This window comes from Macrotis lagotis, chromosome 3 (assembly GCF_037893015.1).
Source record: "Macrotis lagotis isolate mMagLag1 chromosome 3, bilby.v1.9.chrom.fasta, whole genome shotgun sequence".
Taxonomy (NCBI): Eukaryota; Metazoa; Chordata; class Mammalia; order Peramelemorphia; family Peramelidae; genus Macrotis; species Macrotis lagotis.
In genome coordinates, this window is record NC_133660.1 from 297,994,146 (window position 1) to 298,017,747 (window position 23,602).

General features: G+C 32.1%; 1 protein-coding gene and 1 pseudogene across 1 annotated transcript; both read left to right on the forward strand.

The window, feature by feature from the left end:
- Positions 1-2,828: 2,828 nt before the first annotated feature.
- Positions 2,829-3,779, forward strand: LOC141519575 (olfactory receptor 10AG1-like). Its single transcript, XM_074231779.1, has one exon. It carries the CDS (start codon positions 2,829-2,831, stop codon positions 3,777-3,779), a length of 951 nt encoding a protein of 316 aa, XP_074087880.1.
- Positions 3,780-12,316: 8,537 nt separating this feature from the next.
- LOC141519576 (olfactory receptor 10AG1-like) lies at positions 12,317-13,267 on the forward strand (annotated as a pseudogene).
- The last annotated feature ends 10,335 nt before the right edge of the window (positions 13,268-23,602 follow it).

Here is a 23,602-nt window from a genome sequence, read left to right on the forward strand (position 1 = left end):
GTTGTCTAGATGATTTTGAGGAAGCATGGTAGAGGGAAAGAAATTTGAATCTAGAATCATTGGATCTGGGTTTGAATTCTTTTCTTAACTTACTCTGTGTTTTATAAGTCACTTAAATACTTTCTACTTAGCTTTGCTGACCTAAAAGTTGAATGATTTATTCTAGATGAACTTCAATACTCTTTGAACTCTGCATTCCATGATTTCTCATTTCATCATTTACTTTATTACGATCCTTAACATGCATTAAAATTCCATAAATAGATTGGTTATATTGGCACATTTTTTTAAAAAACTGAGATAGTAGTAAATTATTGTAGATTTTATAAAGGCAATTTTTAAAATATTTGACAAAGCTTCATGTTCTTTGAGTATTTACTGGACTATTTTTGTGTATGTGTTTGTTAAAAACATTGCATACTATGATATAGTAGTGGCTGCTAAATTTGGAGGTGGTTCAATGTATATTTAGAAGAAGAAATCAAGGAAACTATACCTGATACTACTTGTGTGATCTTGCAGTTCAGTCATTTTTCTGTCATATTCAACTCGTAGTAATCCCATTTCTAGTCAACATTATTAGCATGGTTTGACGTTTCCTTCTCTTTTTAAGGGAGAGAAAACTGAAGCAAAGAGGGTTTGCTTGTCTGCCATCACATTAATAGAAATTTTTGAGGACAGATTTGAACTTGCAAAGATTATTTTTCCTGACTCTCTTTCTGAAACTCTATTCATTGGGCAATATAGTTGTCTCTGATAAAATAAATATTTTTGGTAAAACTCTTAAGTAACCATCACATCATGATTCATTTGGAAAGAGATGATATCATTAAGACTAAATGATCACTAGCAAGGCAGCAAAATTGTTCACTATTAAGGCAAACCTTAGGAGAATTATGGTCTCAAAAGTTACTAGATATGAATTATGCAATCTAGTGATTAGGGAAAATTAGAAATCAGTCATTGGGATCTATTTTTGGTATAAGACAAGAAATAATAAAAAAATTTTAAAAGACAAAAAATAATATCCTGACTAATTCTGATGCCTGATAAACATCTATCAATAAATTGTTAAACAAGATAAATCTAGGAACACTAAGTCAGAGGATACAAAATTTCTAACCAAAAAATGGATGTAATCTTTTCAGAGATACAATTTCAATATGAAATATATGAGCATATATGTTTTTATTTTTGTATGTATGTTTTCTGAGAAAAAATCAAAGAAATGGTGTGGAATTAAAAATTGAACCCTAGCAATTTAGGCAATGGAGAGATTAATTTAAGTGTGAGTGGTCAATGAAAGTGCAATATTAAAAGAAATATATAGGGGTGGCTATGTGGTGCAGTGGGTAGAGCACTGGCCCTGGACTCAGGAGTACCTGAGACCTAGACAGACACCTAGCTGTGTGGCCTTGGGCAAGTCACTTAATCACATTTGCTTTGCAAAAACCTAAAAAAAGAATAAAAAGGAAATATGAAATGGGAAATAAGGAATTCTTATTACCTGATAAAGAAATTATTCCTGCAGGGAAAATTACATCATCCTCAAAAAAAAGTTAAAAAGTCCAGTGTTCATAAGAGTAATCATTAATAAGCAAATTATAGTTTTGCCTTTCACATTGTGATTTTTTTTCCATGAGTGTTTTGATTTACTTTGGAGCTATAATGAGAATTAACATGAAAAATAATATGGATTTAGTAGAAAAGTTTTGTGGAAGATGCAGATGACACACAATGATCAACAGACAAAAGAGAAAAAAGTTTAGAAACACATAAAACATACAATAGGATAGTATAATAGCTCCCAAATTTTATAAGGTACTGTAAGAACCCCATCAAAAAAAAATAAAGCAAAAGTAATTTCTCTGGTGTGAAGGGAAAACCAATTATTTTTTGCATGAATTATTTTTATTATTGAGTGGCAACTTAATAATAAAACTTGTAATGATTTTTGTAATTTATCTAGAGTTCCTCTATGGTGGCTCACAGGATAGAATATTGCCAATGGAGTGAGGATAAGCTGAGTTCTAATTCAGCCTCAGAAACTTGCTCGGTGTGTTACCCTGTGCACCTCCAAAATGAATGCTTGGGAGAATTAAACATCAAACTATTTCACCAAGACTTCCATAAATTGGATCAGAAAGTTTCAGACATGAGTAACTTTAAGTGATTGACCAACACCAGCTCTTTACAAAATAAGAGGTGTCTCCTCTTAAAAAAAGCATATTTTTAAAAGAATGACTAGTAAACATGTTATTTCATGCTGGTACATATTTTTGACATCTCGGTTTATTTGTCAATTTTAATGTCTAGATTTTTTACTCTATATTCTTTTTTTGGCAAGGTAATGAGTTTAAGTGACTTGCCCAAGATCACACAGCTAGGTAATTATTAAGTGTCTGAGGCCAGATTTGAACTCAGGGACTCCTGAATCCAGGGCCAGTGCTCTATTCACTGTACCACCTAGCAACCCCCTCTATATTTAAATCTGATATCCTCTAATCATAGTCTCTCAATTTTTCCTTTAAAGTGAAAGTATAATACAGATTTTCAGCATTATACATTCTGGACCTTAAAATACATAAAAAAAACTGTTGTTGCTGAACAGATATTTATTGTTGACACCACAAGTATCAGAAATAAACATGACCTATGACAGAATGTAAGGGTGAGTAAGGCATTTAACGAATAGAAGTTCAGATTTTAAAAAAAAGTAACATAGGAATAATGTATCTGAACATCTTCATTTTACAGAAAAAGAGGCAATCCATGAATTCTGAAGGGAATTCTCTGTACTGGATGCAGTATTTCTGGAGAAGGAATCCATGGAAATAAAGACAGAAGCAAACATCAGTCATTTGAATGAATTTATTCTTTTAGGATTCTCTGATTTACCTAATCTCCAACATATTCTTTTTGGTATTTTCTTAGTCATTTATGTAAGTATTCTGATTGGAAATGGTCTCATTATTATAATTACAAAATCTGATTCTTCACTCCAAACACCTATGTATTTTTTTCTTGGCAATTTTGCCTTCCTGGAAATCTGCTACACATCGGCTGTTCTTCCTAGAATGCTGTCAGATCTTTGGACTCGGAACAAAATTATTTCTTTGCTGGCCTGTGCTGGTCAATTTTTCTTCTTTTTGGTTATGGCATTCACTGAGACTCTTCTCATGGCGGTGATGGCATATGACCGCTATGTGGCCATCTGTAAGCCACTCTATTATACTCTTATTATGAACCACAAGATGTGTATTCAGCTAGTGATTGCCTCCTGGATCAGTGGGGTGCCCATATTAATAGGGCAAACTTATCAGGTATTTTCATTACCCTTCTGTAATTCTAATGTAATTAATCACATTTATTGTGACATGACATCAATAATGATGTTGTCTTGTGAAGTCACTTTTTGGAATGAAGTTTCAGTCTATGCAGATACTGTTTTATTTGGTTTTTTCCCCTTTCTGCTGATACTTAGCTCCTATACTAGAATCTTCATTTCCATTCACAAACTTCCAACAGTAATAGGAAGATCAAAAGCTTTTTCCACTTGCTCCTCCCACCTCATAGTTATGGGGTTATTTTATGGATCTGGAATTATTGCATCTTTCCAACCCAAGAGCAATTACACATCTGGAATAGAAAAAATTATTTCTCTTTTTTATACAAGTTTAACTCCTTTATTTAACCCACTGATTTATAGTCTTAGGAACAAGGATGTCATTATGGCAATGAAAAAATTATTTTCTCAATTAAGAATCATGAAGGAATGAGAAAGTTTTATATTTTTATTTTCAATCAACTAGTTTTGAAATGGTTATCATTTTAATCTTCTCAATTCTTGATGATCTTTTATCATTCCAGGTATAAATACAACAGATTTTATGAGCACAATTATTCACTGTTTCAAGCAATTATAGTAAGAAAATGTCTTTCCTATGAATGTGGGATGTGAAAGAGATGATTACTTAAATATATTAAAGTAACATCATTGGCTAAATGAAAAATGTACTCAAAAGGTTATTTGGGTCATTTGTTCAAATTTTTCTTTGTGTTATTAGATGAATCTATGAATTGACTTTGTTCTTAATGAGAGTCAACATCAATGTCCTCATTTTTTATGTCATTGCCTTTTTATAACTAAGATTTTTATACAACATGAGATTGTCATCAGATCTATGATTCATCATAGTAAGAAATTTTTGTGGCCTTACTTTTGGTGGATTTTTTTAGGTTTTTTCTTTCCTGAGAGGCAAATGGAGTTAAGTGGCTTGCCCCAAGGCCACACAGCTAGGTAATTATTAAGTGTCAGAGACCAGATTTGAATCCAAACTTTTGGTGGATTTTTGAGTTTAATTTATTGTAAATTTTCTGTATATTTTCTCATAATTTTTCTTTCCTTGTTTTGGATTATTTCACAACTTATTCCTGTTCTCCAAATGTTCTATATCTTTCTAAAACCTGGAACTAACACTCCAATATATTTACAAGACACAAATTTTTAATCACTCAGCAAGTGTTGGACATTTACTTTATTTTCTCTTTTTTATTTCTACATTTAGATCATATGTCTTTCATGTTGCACAGCTATACAAGAGGGGGCATGTGGTGGCAGAGTGTATAGAGCCCCGACCCTGTAGTCAGGGGGATCTTTAGTTAAAATTTGGCCTTAGACAATTAACAATTACCTAGCTGTGTGAACTTAGCCAAGTCACTTAACCCCATTGCCTTGCAAAAACAAAAACAAAATTAAACAAAAAACAATTTCTCCATTGCTTCTAACACAATCAAAAGGTCCTATTGATAAATGGCTTTGCACAAATTGATGAATAGTTTTTCAGAAACTCAGTACAGCTGAATTTTACAAAATGTTTCCCTCCTCTTTCCCATCACTTACTCAATGTGCCAGGAAAACTGGTCTATTTGTTATTTTATATGACTTTTTATATTTTCTACCTTTTTTAAAAAATCTTTGCATATCCTGCCCTCTTGTCTGAAATTCTGTCTCCTCAATTCTGTCTTTTATACTCCCTAAATTCTTTCAAGAATAAGTTCATGCCTGTTGCTGAGTGAGATGAGCAGAACCAGAAAAACACTGTACATCCTAACAGCAATGTAGGGGCAATGATCAATCTTGATGGACTTGCTCACTCCATCAGTGCAAGAAGCAGGGACAATTTGGGGCTCTCTACAATGGAGAATACCAGCTGTATCCAGAGAAAGAACTGTGGAGTTTGAACATAGACCAAGGACTATTACCTTAATTTAGGGGAAAAAAAAACCTGATATCTTATTGTCTGATCTTGCTATTTCTTATACTTTATGTTTCTTCCTTAAGTTCATGATTTCTCTCTCATCACACTCAATTTGGATCAATGTATACCATGGAATCAATGTAAAGACTGGCAAATTGTTTTCTATGCGGGGTGGGGGGAGAGATGTAAGATTAGAGGAAAATTGTAAAACTCAAAATAAATAAAATCTTAAAAAAAAGATTAAGTTCATGCCATGTCCTTTTTAATTCTTGATTCTTCAAGTAATTTTCTACATTAAAAATTGAGATGTATTAATTTACTGTAACATGTCATCATTAATGACACTGTTCAGCAAGTGTTGTGTAATTATGTTACATCTCCCCATTGGATTTCTGACTGCACAATTCAAGTTAAGAATGGATAATGTCATTTATATGTGTTCATTTTTTGCCAGTCACAATTTTATTATACTACAAATTCCACACAATATCCTCTCTTATTCGAACCCAATCATAAGCAGTTGGTCATTATAAATTGACTTTAAGATTACTAGGGCTATGAATAGAAAATACACATTTTTAGAAATGTATTCCTGATTTCAATCAAAGCAGAGCTTCACACTTCAAAGGAAAATGATAGGGATGAATTTTGGAAAACAGTATATAAGTAACTCCTCTCTTAGGAAAAATTGCTACAATTAAAATTGGAGAATATTATTGGCTTTGGAAGTAACATTTATACAATATGTATACAACAGATATCTTCTGATACCTGAATCTGAGAATTTCAACATTTATGATATGTTTATAAGATACTGATATCAAGCAGAGTAAGAAAGAAGCATTCAATAGACTTGAAGTGTGTATGAGACATACATATGACATATATATATATGTGTATGTTTATACATAAATATATACACATATGAATAATTCCCATTCAATGAGGTAATGTGTACCATTTATAGAAAGATAAGTAACGCTTGTCCTGTTGACTCTGTTATTCTAAGTTACAGCTATAAACATTCTTTGGATGAAAGTGTTTTATAGTCAATTTAGAACCTGACTGTAGGTATGGACACCTTTAGTTAAAATCCTTCCTTGTACTGATGATGTGAAATTTTATGTACCTCTAAAGAGGGAAGTGATAAAGTCAATCCACATTAAAGCATGCATTCCTTTAAAACTTTTTTTTCCTGTTTATGGGCATGTGTTTCTTTTGTATCATGGCTACTATGTAGTCATATTTTCCATGTATAATGTATAATCTGTATCATATTAATTTCTCATGGAACTGTAGGAGGGAAAAAATTGGAATTAGATATTTTTAGTTGATCTCCAAAAATATTTCAGGTAATTGGGAATATTTAACAAAAGAAATAAAACTATATATTTTAACTCCCTGATTTACACACTTATTAGGTATATAACTCTAGAAATTTCACTAAATGAAGATGAGTTTTCTACTGCAAAATAAAGTCATAAGATTATATGGTCTCTAAACCATGTTCTTATCCTAAATCTGTGATCTGATAACACAATGAAATATTTCAGATCAGTGAGGAGGTGGAGGTTTCTGAATTTGAAGAGGCTCAGTTCCAAGATTCTAATTTGATAAATCCATAATGACATTATTATCTCAATAAGTTAATTGGTGTTAATTTTTTGTGCATTGTATTAATTTCCTATATCAGAGGTCTATTATATATATATGTGTGTGTATATATATATATATGTATATATATATATATATATATGTATATGACAATTATAGTGGGATAATCACCATGTACACTACCCTGTCTTATTTGTAGTACATGGTATAATAGAATATTACATTTAGAATTAAAAGGAACCTCAGAGATTACCTAGTATAACTCCATTCTTCCATTTAAGAAATCAGTGGTCTGTAGAAGTTGTAACTTTCTCAATTCACACAGAAATAAATGCAGAAGGTATAAAAAAATTTAGGTCTGAAAGTAAATCCAGAAATGGTTTTCAAAACTGAAAACCTTGCTCTTTTTTGTTATAAATATACAGATTTGTTTGTTATTTAAGGTTTTTAAAACAAGTACTAGACTCCTTTCCTGACTTAATTGTCATTATTTTTAATAATATGAGGAATATAATAAATGGCTTATACTAAGGTACAATTTTTCTTTCAAAAACCCAAACAAACAACTTTTTTCCAAGTCTTTTCTTTTTGTCAGTCTTCAATTATTTAATAAAAAGCAAAACTTCTAGTATAAATTAGTTATTACTGATTTTTAAAATTTCCATGCTTACCTATGGAAATTTTGTTGATTTCTAGCATTTTCTTTTACATCTCTAATCTGCTGAGATTTCTATTTGAATATTAAAAGTATTTCATGAGTTTTGAATTTCTTATAAATGCTAAGGGCATTTTCATCATACCTTCTTTCGTGGAGTTATACGTAACATATTTCTATGTCTTCAGTGGAAATAAGTACTATGAATCTTATTCCTATCTGCCAGTCACTACTGTTAGATTTCAAGTAATGAGAAAGTTGAAATATCATTCATATTCATGAGAGATGGGACATTTTCAGAAAAAAGAATCAAGAATATTCCAGAAATGATACATCTGCAAATGTATTACTAGTCTTGTCTTGTTTCCTTGCTATTCTATGAGAGGATCTCAAACTGGTTCTATTTTTCAGTTATGTTGCCTTCATTCTCATCATTAAATCATTTTTTCCCCTCATTGACAACCAATTCATTCCTAATCCCTGTGTCTGGTCACTACCACGACCAGCCCAGGAGGCCTTCTTTGGACACATCATTAGGGAGATGTTGATTTGTACCTGAAATTTATGATTTTATAAATATAAGGGACACTTAGGGTGAAAACTCTTTCTACCAACAGACATAAGCAAATATTCAGAAATGTATAATTTTGGAGAGTTGTCTCGACCACTGATAGGTATTTTTATTTTTCCCCAATTTTATATAGTAGTTACGTATCTGAGGAAGGAGTATAATTCCTAAATCTCAAGCTAACTCTATATTCATCACACCGTGATTTCTTTAAAGTTAACAGGCTATTAGAATACAATTCACTCTCTTATCTTCCAAAATTTTATGGAATACTTCAAATAAGTACTATTCATAAATAACATTGTGAATTCTCCAATGGAGATCCAATGACTAAATATTCACACAATATAGGTGATTTTACTATTTGAGTCTAATGAACATATAAAGGAATATAACTTATGAATGCCTTATTAAAAAATTAACACAATATTCAAGAATAGATGCAGGATAACTAAATTTTATGTTGATTGATACCTGTAGAGCATAATATGAAGGCTTTTAATTAGGAACTTTATTGTTCAATCCCAACAATACATTTATTATATATATTATATATATTATATATATTATATAAAGCCATTCCCAATAGTTCACCTGATAATTCAACTAAGGAATTATTAGATGGGAAGATGGAGGAGCCTGAATGGGGTAAATCTCATTAAATTAAGGGGTACAAAAGGGGTACAAAAGACCTATTGAAATAAAGGGAAAGAAGGGAAGAGGTGAGAACTAACTCAATCTTCCTGTCATCAAACTTGGCTTAAAGTTAACTTACACGCACTCAGTTGAGCTAAGAAATTTATTTTACTGTTCAAGTATTAAAGGGGAAAAGAGGAGGGGTGGGACAGGGAGGTAGAGAAAAAGGGAAACTAGCAGAAGGAAAGGAAAGGAAGGAAGAAGGGGAAAATGGAAAGGGGAAAGACAGGGGAGGAGGTTGATATAGGACAGCAAACACACTGATGGTGGTGATATTCAGAAAGAAAACACTGGGGAATATGGATAAAGGGAAAAAAGGGGGGAAATTACAAATAGAGGGAAGATAGCATGGAGGGCAATATAGAGTTAGGAATTATAACTATGAATGTGAATAGGATGAACTCTAACTTAAAACTTTAGCTAATAGAAGAGTGGATTAAAAAAACAGAATCTACAATATGCTGCTTACAAAAAAAAAAAAACTAATTTGAAGCAGAGAGTTGCCTCTATAGTAAAGATAAAAGTCTGGAGTAAAACATATTTTGCTTCAGCTGAAGTGAAAAAAGCAGGGGTAGCAATCCTTATTTCAGACAAAGCAGCTGCAAAAATAGATAGCGTTAAAAGAGATAAAGGAGGAACCTATATCTTCCTAAAAGGTACCACAGACAATAAAGTAATTTCAATATTAAATATGGATGCACCCAATAGGATAGCAATCAAATTCTTAGAGGATAAGTTGAAATAGCTACATGAAGACAGACAGCAAAACTCTACTAAGTGGGAGACCTCAACCTACAGCTCTCAGATTTAGATAAATTTAATCATAAATTAAATAAGAAAGAAATTAAGGAGGTAAAAGATTGTTAGAAAACCTAGATACGAGAAACATATGGGGAAAATTGAATGGGGATTGAAAGGAATATACTTTTTTTCCGGCAATACATGGCACTTACACAAACATTGACCATGTACTAGGGCATAAAAACCTAATGATCAATTGCAAAAAGACAGAAATAGTGAACACATATTTCTCAGATTTTAATGCAATAAAATCATACATAATATTGGACCAGGGAGATATAGTCCCATAAATGAAACTAAATAACCTCATTTTAAAGAATGAGTGGATCAAACAACAAATTATAGAAAGGATTAATTATTTCATCCTATATAATGACAAAAATGAAATTACATACCAAAACCTATGAGATTCACTCAAAAAAGCTGTCATGAAATATATTTTATCTTTAAAATCTTATATGAATAAACTAGAGAAAGAGGAAATCAATGAACAAAGTATGCAACTAAAAAATTAGAGAAAGAAAAATTAAAGACCCTCAATTAAATACCAGATTAGAAATTCTAAAAGTTAAAGGATAAATTAATAAAATAAAAAACAAGAAATCTATAGAACTAATAAATAAAACCAAGTGCTGGTTTTATGAAAATACCAATAAAGTTGATAAGTCTCTGGTCAATTTGATTAAGAAAAAAGAAGAATAAAACAAAATTGCTTGTATCATGAATGAAAAAGGTGAACTGACCACCAATGAGGTAGAAATTAATCATTCAGAATTATTTTGCCCAACACTCTGACAATAAATATGACAATCTAAGTGAAATGGATGAATATTTACAAAAATATAAGTTGGCCAGGTTAAGTGAAGAGGAAATTAAAAACCTAAACAACCCTATCTCATAAAAAGAAATTGAATAAGCCCTTATTGAACTCCCTAAGGAAAAAAATCTCCAGGGCCAGATGGATTCTCAAGTGAAGTCTATCAAACATTTAAGGAATGACTTTTTTTTCTAGATGGCCTATAATACTGTTTGAACTCTGCATTCCTGATTTCTAATTTCACCATTCATTTTATAATCATATGATACTTATCATACATTAAAATTCCAAAAACAAAATGGCTATGTTGACAGTTTAAAAATGTAAATTAAACTGAGATATTCAGAAATAATTGTAAATTTAATTAGATTTTATAAAGGTGATCGTTAAATCATTTGACAATCTTTCTTGTTCCTTGAATGTTTATTAGATTATTTATGTATATGTATACATTAAAAATATTGTTTTCTGTGATGTTACTCTGATAAATTTGGAATTGGTTCATCTTAGAAGAAGAAATCAAGGAAAGTAAACATGACAATTTTGTTGTCTTGTAATTCAGTCATTTTTGTGTCATATTCAACTCTAAGTGATCAATTTTTGATCTTCCAAACTACACTCCTAGCATGGTTTTACATTTCCTTCTTCAAGTCATTTTATGTGGAAGAAAACTGAAGGAAATGGGGTTAGTGACTTTTCTGGCAGCACATCACTCATAATGTCTGAGGATAGATTTGAACTTGCAAAGCCTATTTTTTCCTGACTCTAGGTCTGACACTCGATTTGTTATGCAACATCATTGTCGCTTATAAAATATGTATCTTTTTGTTAAAATCTATAAGTCACCATCATGTCACTATCCATTTGGAAATAGATGACAACTTTATAACTAAAATGTCACTAGCTAGGCAGCGAAGTGCTTCAGTGATCAGGAATAAGAGAAATATGGTCTTAAATACCCACTAGATATATACTAAATAATCAAGTGATTAGGGAAAATTAGAAATCAGACAGTGAAATGTATATTTGGGGCAGCTTATGTGCATAAAATTTTACAAATAATATACTGACATACCCTTATATCTGATAAACATCTATCAATAAATTCAATATATTGCTATAGAAGATAAATCTAGGTTCATAAAATGAGAGAATACAAAATTCCCATCCAGAGAAGTTAATAAATAATCTATTCAGTGACACAATCTTAATATAGAATATATGAACATATATAATTGTGAATATATATGTTTAATAACCAAAGCCAAATTCAGCCTTAGATACTTCCAAGGTTGTGAACCTGTGAAGCTCCAAAATGGATGCTGTAGAGAAAGAAACAGAAAAATACTCCAGTATTTTTGTCAAGACCATAACAATTTGGGTCAGACATGAGTAAGTAACCAAAATTGAATGAATGACAACAGCTCTTTATAACATAAGTGATGTCTCCTCTTAAGGAGCTGTATTTTTAAATGAATGAACGGTGATATGTTATTTCACATTAGAAACATATTTTTGAAATCTGAATTTATTTGCAATTTTAATATGTCTAGGGATTTCACTATACATTTAAATCTGATTCCCTCCTATCATAGCCAATCAATTTTCACTTTGAAGAAAAAGTATAATACAGATTATAGGACATTAGAATTATTATGGATCTTAAAACATAGGATAAAAACGGTTATTGCTGGATAGTTTTTTGAAGGTCATCAACATAAATATCAGAGATGAACATGACCCAAGACAGAATGTTGAGGGAAAGTTAGGGGAGTGTAAAAGGTCAGATGAAAAAAATGCAATTTAGCAGTAATGTAGTTAAATCCTCATTTTACAGAAAAGGAGAAAGTCCTTGCATTCTGATATGAATTGTCTATAGTGGATCCAATACTTCCAGAGAGGAAATGGAAAGAAAGACAGAAGCAAATCGCAGTCATTTGAATGAATTTATTCTTTTAGGGTTCTCTGATTTACCCAGTCTTCAAGATATTCTTTTTGGTATTTTCTTAGTCATTTATTTAAATATTTTGATTGGAAATGGTCTCATTATTATAATTACTAATTCTGATGCAACTCTCCGAACACCCATGTATTTTTTTCTGTAAAATTTTGCATTCCTGGAAATCTGCTATACATCTGACATTCTTCCTAGAATGTTGTCAGACCTTTGGACTCAGAACAAAAATATTTCTATGCTAGTCTGTGCTGTTCAGCTTTACTTCTTTCTTTTTCTGGCAGTTACTGAGTCTCTGCTCATGGCTGTGATGGCATATGACCGCTATGTGGCCATCTGTAAGCCATTCTATTATACTCTTATTATGAACCACAAGATGTGTATTCAGCTAGTGATTGCCTCCTGGATCAGTGGGGTGCCCATCTTAATGGGGCAGACCTACCAGGTATTTTCATTACCTTTCTGTAATTCCAATGTACTTAATCACATTTATTGTGATATGTCATCATTAATGATGTTGTCTTGTGGAGACACATTTTGGAATAAAGTCTCAGTCTATGCAGATATTGTTTTACTTGGAATTTTTCCCTTTCTGTTGATACTCAGCTCCTATACTAGAATCTTCATTTCCATTCACAAGCTTCCAACAGTAATAGGAAGATCAAAAGCTTTTTCCACTTGCTCCTCCCACCTCATAGTTATGGGTTTATTTTATGGATCTGCTATTATGGCATATTTACTACCCAAAAGCAGTTACATATCAGGAATAGAAAAAATTATTTCTCTTTTCTACACAAGTTAAACTCCTTTGTTTAACCCCCTGATTTACAGCCTTAGCAACAAGGATGTCATTATGGCAATGAAAAAATTATTTTCTAAATTAAGAGTCATGAAAGAATGATATAAAATTATCTATTAATATTTCATCTCTACTTGTTTCATAATTTCTCCATTATGACACTTACTGTTTAATCCTGTGCCTTTGAAATTATCAATATTTTCATATTCTCAATTCTTGAAAATCTCTTCCATAATTTCAGGTATGACTACAATAATATTATGTTTCAATCACTAATATTAAGAAATTATCTTTCCTATGAATGTGAGATGCCAAATTGATGTAATTAGATAAATATATTAAACCACCAACGCAGAGTACGTTAAAAATGTACAAGAAACTGAGTTTATTACATGCCTTTATCATAAGATGTAAAGATGAATGTTCGAATCAAATTTTTATTTGTTTATTTAGAAATCCATGTGAATTGTCTTTATTCTTAATGGTGGTCAGCACCAAAGACTCAGTTTCTTATAGTTTTTTTCTTTTTACAATAAGGAAGTTATACATCAAGAAGTAGTCACCATATCTATGATTCATCAAAGCAATAAAAATTTTGTGACCTTACTTTTGGTAGCTCTTGAATGTAAATTAGTGTAAATTTTGTATATATTGTTCTCATGATTCTTCTTTCCTTGCTTTGGATTATTTCACAATTTATCCCTGTCTTCCAAAGGTTCTACTACATATTTGTGAAAAAAAATCACACATTCTCCAATTTATTTGCAAGCCTCTAATTTTTGTCATTCTGCAAGTGATGGAAATTTGTTCTTTTTTCTTTCACCTCTCTACATTTAGATCATATGTATGATCATTTCACACAATGACTCAAGAGGCTTCAAGATCTTCCCATTGCCTCTAACCCAATCTAACACTCCTATCAGAATTGATATACAGCTTTTCACATTCTCAAAAACATTTCACACCCTCAAAATTGCATTCTCCAAACTTTACAAAAAATAATCCTGTTGTAACATAAAGTTACTCAATGGGTCAGGCATGTTGTCTATTTGCAATTCTCCATGAGGTTTCACGATTTTTTCATCACATATCCTGTTCTCCTGCCTGAATTTTTGTCTCTTCTCAATTCAGCCCTTACATTCCCTGAATCCTTTCAAAAACAAATTTATATAATTTCCTTTGTTTCAATTAGTTATATTTTATCTATTACTTTATCCAAATATATGCAATGGCAGTTTTTATCAATCCTTTTTCTTTGGCTAGGTTTTGAGTTTTATAGCTCCCTCCCTTCTTTCAAATTGATATGATATAGACTTTACATATATAACCATGCTAAACATAGGTCCATATTTATCATGTTATGAGAGAAGAATCAGATCCAAATGGAAAAAAGAAAAGATTAGAGAGATAAAAACGACATACTGCATTAGACAACTTTTAAAAATTGAAGTTCATAAGCTTTGGTCTTCATTTAAACTTCAGAGTTCCTTCTCATGGTATGGATGGTATTCTCCACCACAAGTCTGTTAAAATTGTCTTGATTATCGTACTACTGAAATGAATCAGTCCATCATGTTTGATCTTCACCAAGTTGCTATTAGTGTGTACAATGTTTTTCTGGTTTGAACAATGCCAATTCTACAGAAGTTTTTCATTTTATATCTCAATAAATCTGTTTTAGCTCCTTCAAGGTCTTTAATGTTTAATCAAGTCTCCTGGAGGGGCACCTCCTCTTAGACATGGGTCATAGGAGACACTTAATGAAAGCTTATTTTTAAGGGATAGTAAGGTCACTTAATGTGATTATTTTGGTCCCTCTGTTCAGGATGGATTGGAGGAGGGAGTCTCTGAATGCAGAGAGTCCATTTCTGAGGAGGATACAATAGTTAGATAATACTGTTTTTGTATAATGAGAGAACAATAAAATTTAAAACTATAGTTCAGCTACTGTTGTTCTGGGGTGACTATTATAGGGAACAGAACAATTTGGAGATTATATGTCCTACATGAAATACCATAATAGCTATATCCATTATGAGTCTTGTATTTAGACTCAAGAATTACTTCGCAATTTCAATCCTTTTTTTGACATACTTTGTGTTGCTGTTTCTTGAGGTCAGTTATATACCTGTGATGAATCATGATTCAGAGCTGGAAATGCAGGTGTGGAAAGAAAATAGAGTCTTATTATTAGAAGCTGCAACACAAGAAAGTGATAAGTAAAGCGAGAGACAGAGAAGAAAGAATAGTCAATCAGAGTTGACTGGGACATAGAAAGAGAGGCAACTGACCTGGGGCAGAGATCCAGCTCAGATTTTATGGTATTGCCCCTTACCCAGAGGGCAAAGGGGGAATTCTCTTTCCCTCCCCTTACCTGATGGAATTAGGTAGAAAGAAGACTGAGGAGATCAGGATACAAATTTTACATTAAACAGTGAAGCAATGTAGTCAATTTACATCTCAAGAGCAGGAAACCTCCACTCATATAACAAAATTTAAGACCATTTAAGATTATAGATTTTGCTTTTACTTCCTTCATAATTTGATAAATCTGGTCCCTGCAACATTTCCCCCATAAAATTATTTGGAACACACATTCTCCTGGTCCTTTCAGAATCCATGAATACATTGGAATAAGAACTTCACTGAGGCAGGGTCCAGAGAATGGTTGGTTGGCAAGTTAACTGGAACACCTCAAAAGCTGGTCTTGGAGATAAACAGGTAGAGAAACGAAACTCAAGGGAAAAATTGAACAAGAAGCTATTTTAACAGAGAAAGCTATTTATCACAAGTCTAATAATTAGGACAAAGCTAGGTCTATAAAGAGCAAGAATTATACTTTCTGATCCTAAGTCAGTATCAAAATACCTTTTAAGAGAACATGGGTTCCACTATAACACAGATTCCTTTATGCATGCCATATTAAGTTGAAAAACCCTCAAAAATAGTATAAAAATCTGCCGAATAAGCATTTTTAATTGCACATGTCCAAAAGGTAACTTGAAACTAAATTTTCTATTTTATCTTTATCCATATTTAGAATGAACAAAAATTCTAATTGAAGAATGGGTCTTAGGGGGCAGCTAGGTGGCACAGTGGATAAAGTACCAGCCCTGGAGTCAGGAGTTCCTGAGTTCAAATCCGGTCTCAGACACTTAATAATTACCTAGCTGTGTGGCCTTGGGCAAGCCACTTAACCCCATTTGCCTTGCAAAAGACCTAAAAAAAAGAATGGGTCTTTCCTTTAAATCAGTTTAAAAAAAAGAGATCAATAGGTATTATCCTGATATATACAGCCATACTGATATTTCCTTTCCTTAAGGGAATGTTTGATAAAGTCACATGCTATGTTAAAAGGCTAAGAAAAAATATTTGTCAATTATTTAAAATTTAGAAGAGTTTCAATGGTTCACTCTTAGACTTAATTATGATGCACTTGAATTGACCATGGCCATTTGCCATTACAGAATAGAGCAGGACATGAGGACATGTTCCCTCATGAATTAGATGGCTTTTATAAGCAGAAGTCATACTGGCAAATCTTTTCAATGGGTCAGGCTCCAGGTATGACAGATAAGAGATTCCACTGTTCTTTCAAAGACCACTCACTCCATCTGAAGTATGTAAAATCACACTCCATAGGGCTAATGGCTTCATTGGCATATTGTCTGTTGGGAGCCAGGGTCTCTAAGCTGTTTGACACAGTTGCATTAAGAAGACTCAAGGCACTCACACTGCCTGATGGAACAACATTTCCTTCTTCAATATATATAGGGATTCCATGCATACCAATATTTATAGGTTTATTATTGATTTCAATATTTATTCACACTAATACTGGAATAACTATAAAGGAAGGATTTCAGAAAAATTCCTTGAATAAAACAAATTGTAAACTCTGTCCAAATTTAACAGGACTGCTTCTCCCTGAGGCATACAAAAGGCTTCACCATTATGAAATCTCTGGAAAACCCAACACTGGGAATTCCAAGGAGATGCCAGAATATATACAGGGAAAACAGATACAAGATGGGTCAGATAGAATTCCAGGTAAATTAATAGGTTTCCCCCCCTTACCATACCCAGGAATATATGGAAAAAGATGGTGAGAAAATAGTTAGTACAGGTGACTGATATATGAGCTCCAGCAGCCTTAGTTTCATGGGAAAGAATAAAAAAGTAACAGAAACTGTGGCTTCTACCAACAAGGCCTGAAGGAAAAATTGGTTATTGTAAGAGTTAACGCATGGGTGGACAAGCATGAAGACCCTCACTATAGATTGTTAAGGAAGTGTATCAAAAAACATTACTTACACAAAAATATAAAAAAAAAACTTTCCATTAAAAGAACTGCTTAATTAATAACTTTAAATGAATTAACAATTATACAATGTAGTAATAAGTAAGATAACAGACAGGTTAAGGTCATCATGGTCTGAGTAGGTATAAGAAATCAATTAACTATATGATTATTACTTAAAACTTGTAATCACACTATTAAAACTTATAACCATGTGAACTATATGATTGATGATGAAAACTGTACACTTTTGTAACCAAGGAAATGATCTCAGCTTGCTTGCTTGCTTGAAACATCCATGATTCTGAAACTATAAAAATAAATCCAAGCAGCTGACAGTCAGTCAACCTGCTCCTGCCTTTACCCCCTTGTTGACTCAACTCATTTCGTCGACTCTATCCCTCCTGTCAGGTTCCAAGGACCCTGCTGAGGCTGGACCCCCACAATTGTCTTTCTATTTTAACACACCTGATGTCAGACAGATCAATAATTACCTATAATCAGAGCTTCTAACTTAAGTACTAAGGAGAACCAAGAATGTACCAGGTTGTAGTTTAGTTTAAAGACTTAAAGGGAAAATTATAATTCAACTGTTGATCATTTACCTAAGCAAAGTGCTATAAATGAAATGCAATAAACAGATTTTGAGATGTAAAAATTCAATAATCCAAATTCATATTTTTTATAAAATCAGCTTTTGCAATGAACCCATTTAGTTATTAACTATGTATAAAATAACTAAACATCTCCTTTTGACTAGGAGGTTGAGAATCATTTCCAAACTTCTGACATAACAATTGTCTAGAGATTGCCACAAAGAAATCTCAAATTATCATTATTATTTTATCGTCCTCATGTTACATAAGTGCTTTTCCCTTAAAACAACCAAAGTTTAATCCCAGTATACATATGTAATTTTCCTGGTTTTCTAGAATTCTTGGATCTGAAAAGGGGTGTGCTTTGCACCTACTGTGCTCGATCCAGTTTCCCAGGACTGGGCAGAGACTTATCCTGGCTGACTCAGCAAAATATTGCTGGGGTTTTTTGAGTTTGAATATGTATCTGTGATGAATCATGACTCAGGTCCTGGAATGCAGGTGTGGAAAGAAAATAGAGATTATTTAAAAGAAATTATAACAAAAGAAAATGATAGGTAAAGAGAGAGAGAGAGATAAAAAGAACAGTCAAACAGAGCTGATTGGGCCAGGGAGCAAGAGGCAACCAGGCCATCTCCTTTTAAAGTCTTGATTCTTCAAGTAGTTTTCTACACTAAATATTGACATGAATTAATGTGCCCATACCTGTGTCAGTGTTTATGTTACATTTCCTCATAGATTTGCTTACTGCATAGTGAAAAGTTAAGAATGGACAATATAGGGGCAACTAGGTCATGCAGTGGATACAGCACTGTCCCTGGGGTCAGAAGGACCTGAGTTCAAATCTGCCCTCGAATACTTAATACGTTCCTAGCATTGGGACTTGGACAAGTCACTTAACCCCATGGCTTTAAATAGAAATAATAAAAGAAATCAAGAATCGATGTCATTTACATGTGTGCATTTTTTCCAGTCATACCTTTATTATGCCGCAAATTTCACACAATATTCTGTCTTATTCAACTCAATCACAAATAGCTGGTCTTGAAAGCATGGGAGAGGTATACATTGACTCTAAGTTTAGTAGAACTATGAATAGAAAATAGACATTTTGGGAAATGTCTTCCTGATTTCAATCAAAGCAGAGATTCACACATCAAAAGACCATGATTGGGATTAATCTTGGAAGGCAGTATGTAAGTATTTCTGCTCTTAGGAATAACTACTAATATAACTATAGTGTTTGCTTTGGAAGTAGCCATTAGAGAATAGCCGAATTCTAGAGACCCGAACCTGAGAATTTCAAGATTTATGATGTCTTTACAGGATACTGATATGAAGCAATGTTCAAGAAGCATCCAATAGATTTGAAGTGTATGGGAGACATATATTTCACATGTGTATATACGTATATGTGTAAATATGTATGAAAATGAATAATTTGAAAAGGATTTTAGAAAATTAAGAAATGACAGCGATTTGCAAAAGCAAAATCTGAATGGGAACAAGAAGAAATAGATCTTTTCTCTGCAGGACATGGAAGCTACATATAATTGACAATCTACTGAATCCTAAAAATCTTAACGGCTAGAAAAACTGGAAAACTTTATGGTAGAAACTTGATAAAGAACCATATCCTCAAATTTACCAAGATAAAGACAAAATGGGTAACAGATATAGTCATAAACGATGATTCAACAAGGCACTTAGGAGAACAATGACATGTTAATTTGTCAGATCTCTGAAGAATTAGGGTGTTCATGAAGAGCAAGTGATGGAGAACATTATAAAATGAAAAATTAATCATTTTGATTACATTAAATTAATAAGCATTTGCACAAAGAAAACTAATACAAAAAGCAAGTTGGTTGAAAATTACAACTGATGTTTCTGATAATGGACTAATTTCTAAACTACCTAGATAATGGAACCACATTTATATTACAATTCATTAACAGTAGATAAACAGTCAAATAGTAAAAAATAATATACAAATATGAATAGAAAATTTTCAGATGAAAAAATAAAAGCCCTTTTTATTAATAGGAAATAAACTCTAGATCATTACTGATAATTCAATATAAATTGAAACCACTCTGAGATGTCACTCCATAACCATTAGATTGGCCAATATGGTAAAAAAGAAAAAATGATTAATGTTGAAATGAACGTGGGAACACGAGGACACGGATCCAACCATTCTGGAGAGCAATTGAGAGCTATATCCAAAGAATTATAAATTTTTGCATAGCTTTTTATCCACTAAATTATAATTAGATCTGAATCTCAAGGAGGTTTTTGAAAAAGGGGAAAATACCCAGACTAATAAAAATATTTATAGCAGCTCTTTTTAAATGTGGGTATTTGGAAATTGAAGGCATTCCTATCAGTTATTGAATAGCTGAACAAATTATAATATCCGAATGTGATGGAGGACTATTAAACCGTAAGAAATCATGAGGGATGGGACTTCACAAATGCCTGGAAAAAATGCATGAACTCCTGCTAAGTGAAAGGAGCAACACCAGAAAAATATTTTACACATTAATAACATCTTGTAATGATCAACTGTGATGTATTTCCTTATCTCTGAATGCAATAATGCTCACCAATTTTTAAAGACCGTGATGGAAAATGCCATCTAGATCCAGGAAAGAAACTATGGAGGCTGTATACAGCTCAAAGATAGCTATTTTCAATTGATAAATCTGTCTTATGATTTCTGTTTTCCCTCTAATGTTTTTTCCCTTCTTATTCTGATCCTTCTTTAGTAATAAGATTAATATGGATATTGTTGAAATATTTTTGAATGTATACATTATATTAGATTGCTCTCTTTCAGGGGAGTGGGGATAGGAAATGAAGGGAAGAAGAAAAATTTGGAACTGAAAATTTGACAAAAATGAGCATTGAAGGCTATCTTTGCATAGAGTTGAAAGATAAATGAATTTAAAAATAAATATTAAAATAAAGCTAATTCTAATATAATATAATTGCTACATGTTTGGTATAATTGCATATGATGAGATATAACAAATTCAGTGGTTGCTTCAAACAAAATTGAATTATATGGCATTTTAATATGGGCAAAGAAAGTAAGCATACTGGCTCTATGGAAGTTCATCTTTAAAATGAAATTGAACAAACAAATATTATTTACATAGAGAGCTTGTAATGAGTTTCTTTAAAATTCAATATCATATGACTAATACTTCTTTCCCATTAACTGTCTTTTATCATTTCTTGTGCTAAGATATATTTGTTCCTAACGTCTTTGCAATTAGACCTAATAAATTAACATAATATTATTCTAATAAATATCTACTCATTCTTTTTGTCCATCAATATCCAGTTTCAGAAAAATACATAGTGATGAAGGAAAAATAAGAATTTCCCTAAAATCACAACACTGAGACAATAAGTTGAGATTGCAAATTGGCTTCTTAAAAGTGATCAAATCAGCTCTATCTTTTTGCTTATATTATAAATACAGTGAAAAAATCCCCAAACAGAAATAATTACGCACCATAAAAATAAGATTGGAGGTTATTAAAATGAATCCTATGCAGTTAAAAATGAAAAGGATCATTCAATATTACTTTGACCCACATTGACAAATGGCATGGATATAAATATTTAGATGGACCTTGAGGAATACTTTGCTCAAGGCAACTCAGATTGTGTGGAATTATATTCTAAATTAAAAAGAGAAGAAAATATTTTCAATGAAGTGTTTGATTCACCAATCATTAGTCTTACTAAAAGACACTACCTCCATTCATTATTCTCCAATTTTAAACTCAGAGTTCTTTTAACTGTGTCATGATGTCTAATTTGCTATGAGCAAATTTCTCTAAATTTAAAGTAAAAAAGTACATAGCTAATTAAAAATTAACAAGTGAACTGGGGAGAAAGCTATTCCCATTGAAGACTCTAGAGCTGGACTCCTGTCTATTTAAATAATTCTGTTTCCTTTGAACTCAAAGGTCATATTTTATAAGGATGTGGTTCCTAACAGATAATCCAGCTTTCCTACCTGTAAGTGTTGAACAGAAAGAACAAACATGTTGATCTTGAATCTGAGATCACACCATAAAAGATTAAGGACATGGGTTCAAATATCATCTCTGATTTCAAATATCTGCATTTTTGTCACAGATCATTTAAATACAATAGCCAGTCTGTTTTTATGTTTTAAATGTATGAATGTCCTTGGTATTCCATTTCAATCTTTTCCAAATTTATTGTCACAAAATCATGAGAGGCTTCATGTATAGTGGGAATATATTTGAGATCATATTGTAGAAAATAATTGATATCCAGGATCACTTATGGCTCTTAGTAGGAAGGTAAAGTTGAATAATTCATTCAGTATGTATGAGCTACAGATTTATCCTTTTAATATGATAGGAACCTAATAATTGACTTGGCAGTGATGTCATGGAGGGTTGTGCAGTTCTAATGATCTAATGTCTATATATGATTCTACCACTAAAAATCTTCTGTTAACATCAATTTTCACAGTTTTACCTTTTTTTCCAATTCATTCAACAAAGAAAGAAGGATGTGAAACTGGTTTTCTTCCATAATCAAAAGGTAAGGGAAAACTTTAAATGGTTCATTGTATCTGATTTTAGGTGTGATTGAATGGAATGCTGTCTAGAAAATTTGGGGGAAGTAAGGTATAGGGAAAGAAATTTGAATCTATAATCATAAGATCTGGGTTTGAATTCTCCTCTTTAACCTATTCTGTTTTTCAAGTCATTTAAGTCCTCTGTCTCTCAGCTTGCTGACCAAAAAAAAAGAACGACTGATACTTAGAAGACCTTTAGTAATACACTTTGGACTCTGCAGTCTATGATTTCTAATTTCACCATTTATTTTATAATCATATGATCCTTATCATGCATTAAAATTCAGTAAATGCAAAGGTTACAATGACAGTATTTTTTTAAACAAATAATTAAGATATTTGGAAATAATTGTAGATATACTGCAATAAAATTTTCTAAAGGCAATTGTTAAAGCCTTTGAAAAGCCTTCATGTTCCTTGAATGCTTATAAGATCGTTTGTGTCAATGTGTGTGATTAGAATGTTGTATCCTGTGATGTGGTAGTGTTTGGTAAATTTGGAGTTGATTCACTGACTAATTAGAAAAAGAAATGAAGGAAAGTGTACTTGATACTTGTGCTGTCTTGCACTTCAGTCATTTTTGTGTCACGTTAGGCTCTTGGTGAGCCATTTTTGATGCTCTAGTCAGTGTTATTAGCATGGTTTGCCATTTCCTTCTCCTAGTCATTTTGTGGTAGAGAAAAATGAAGCAAATAGGGTAAAATGTCTTGTCTGACTTCACATTGCTAGTAAGGTCTGTGGACAGATTTGAACTCACAAAGACTGTTTTTCCTGACTCCAGGTATGACACTCTATTCGTTGTGAACTATAGTTGCCCCTCATTAAATAAGTGTCTTTTCCTAAAACATTATAAGTAAGCATCACATCACTATCCGTTTGGAAATGGATGATATCATTAAGACTAAAAT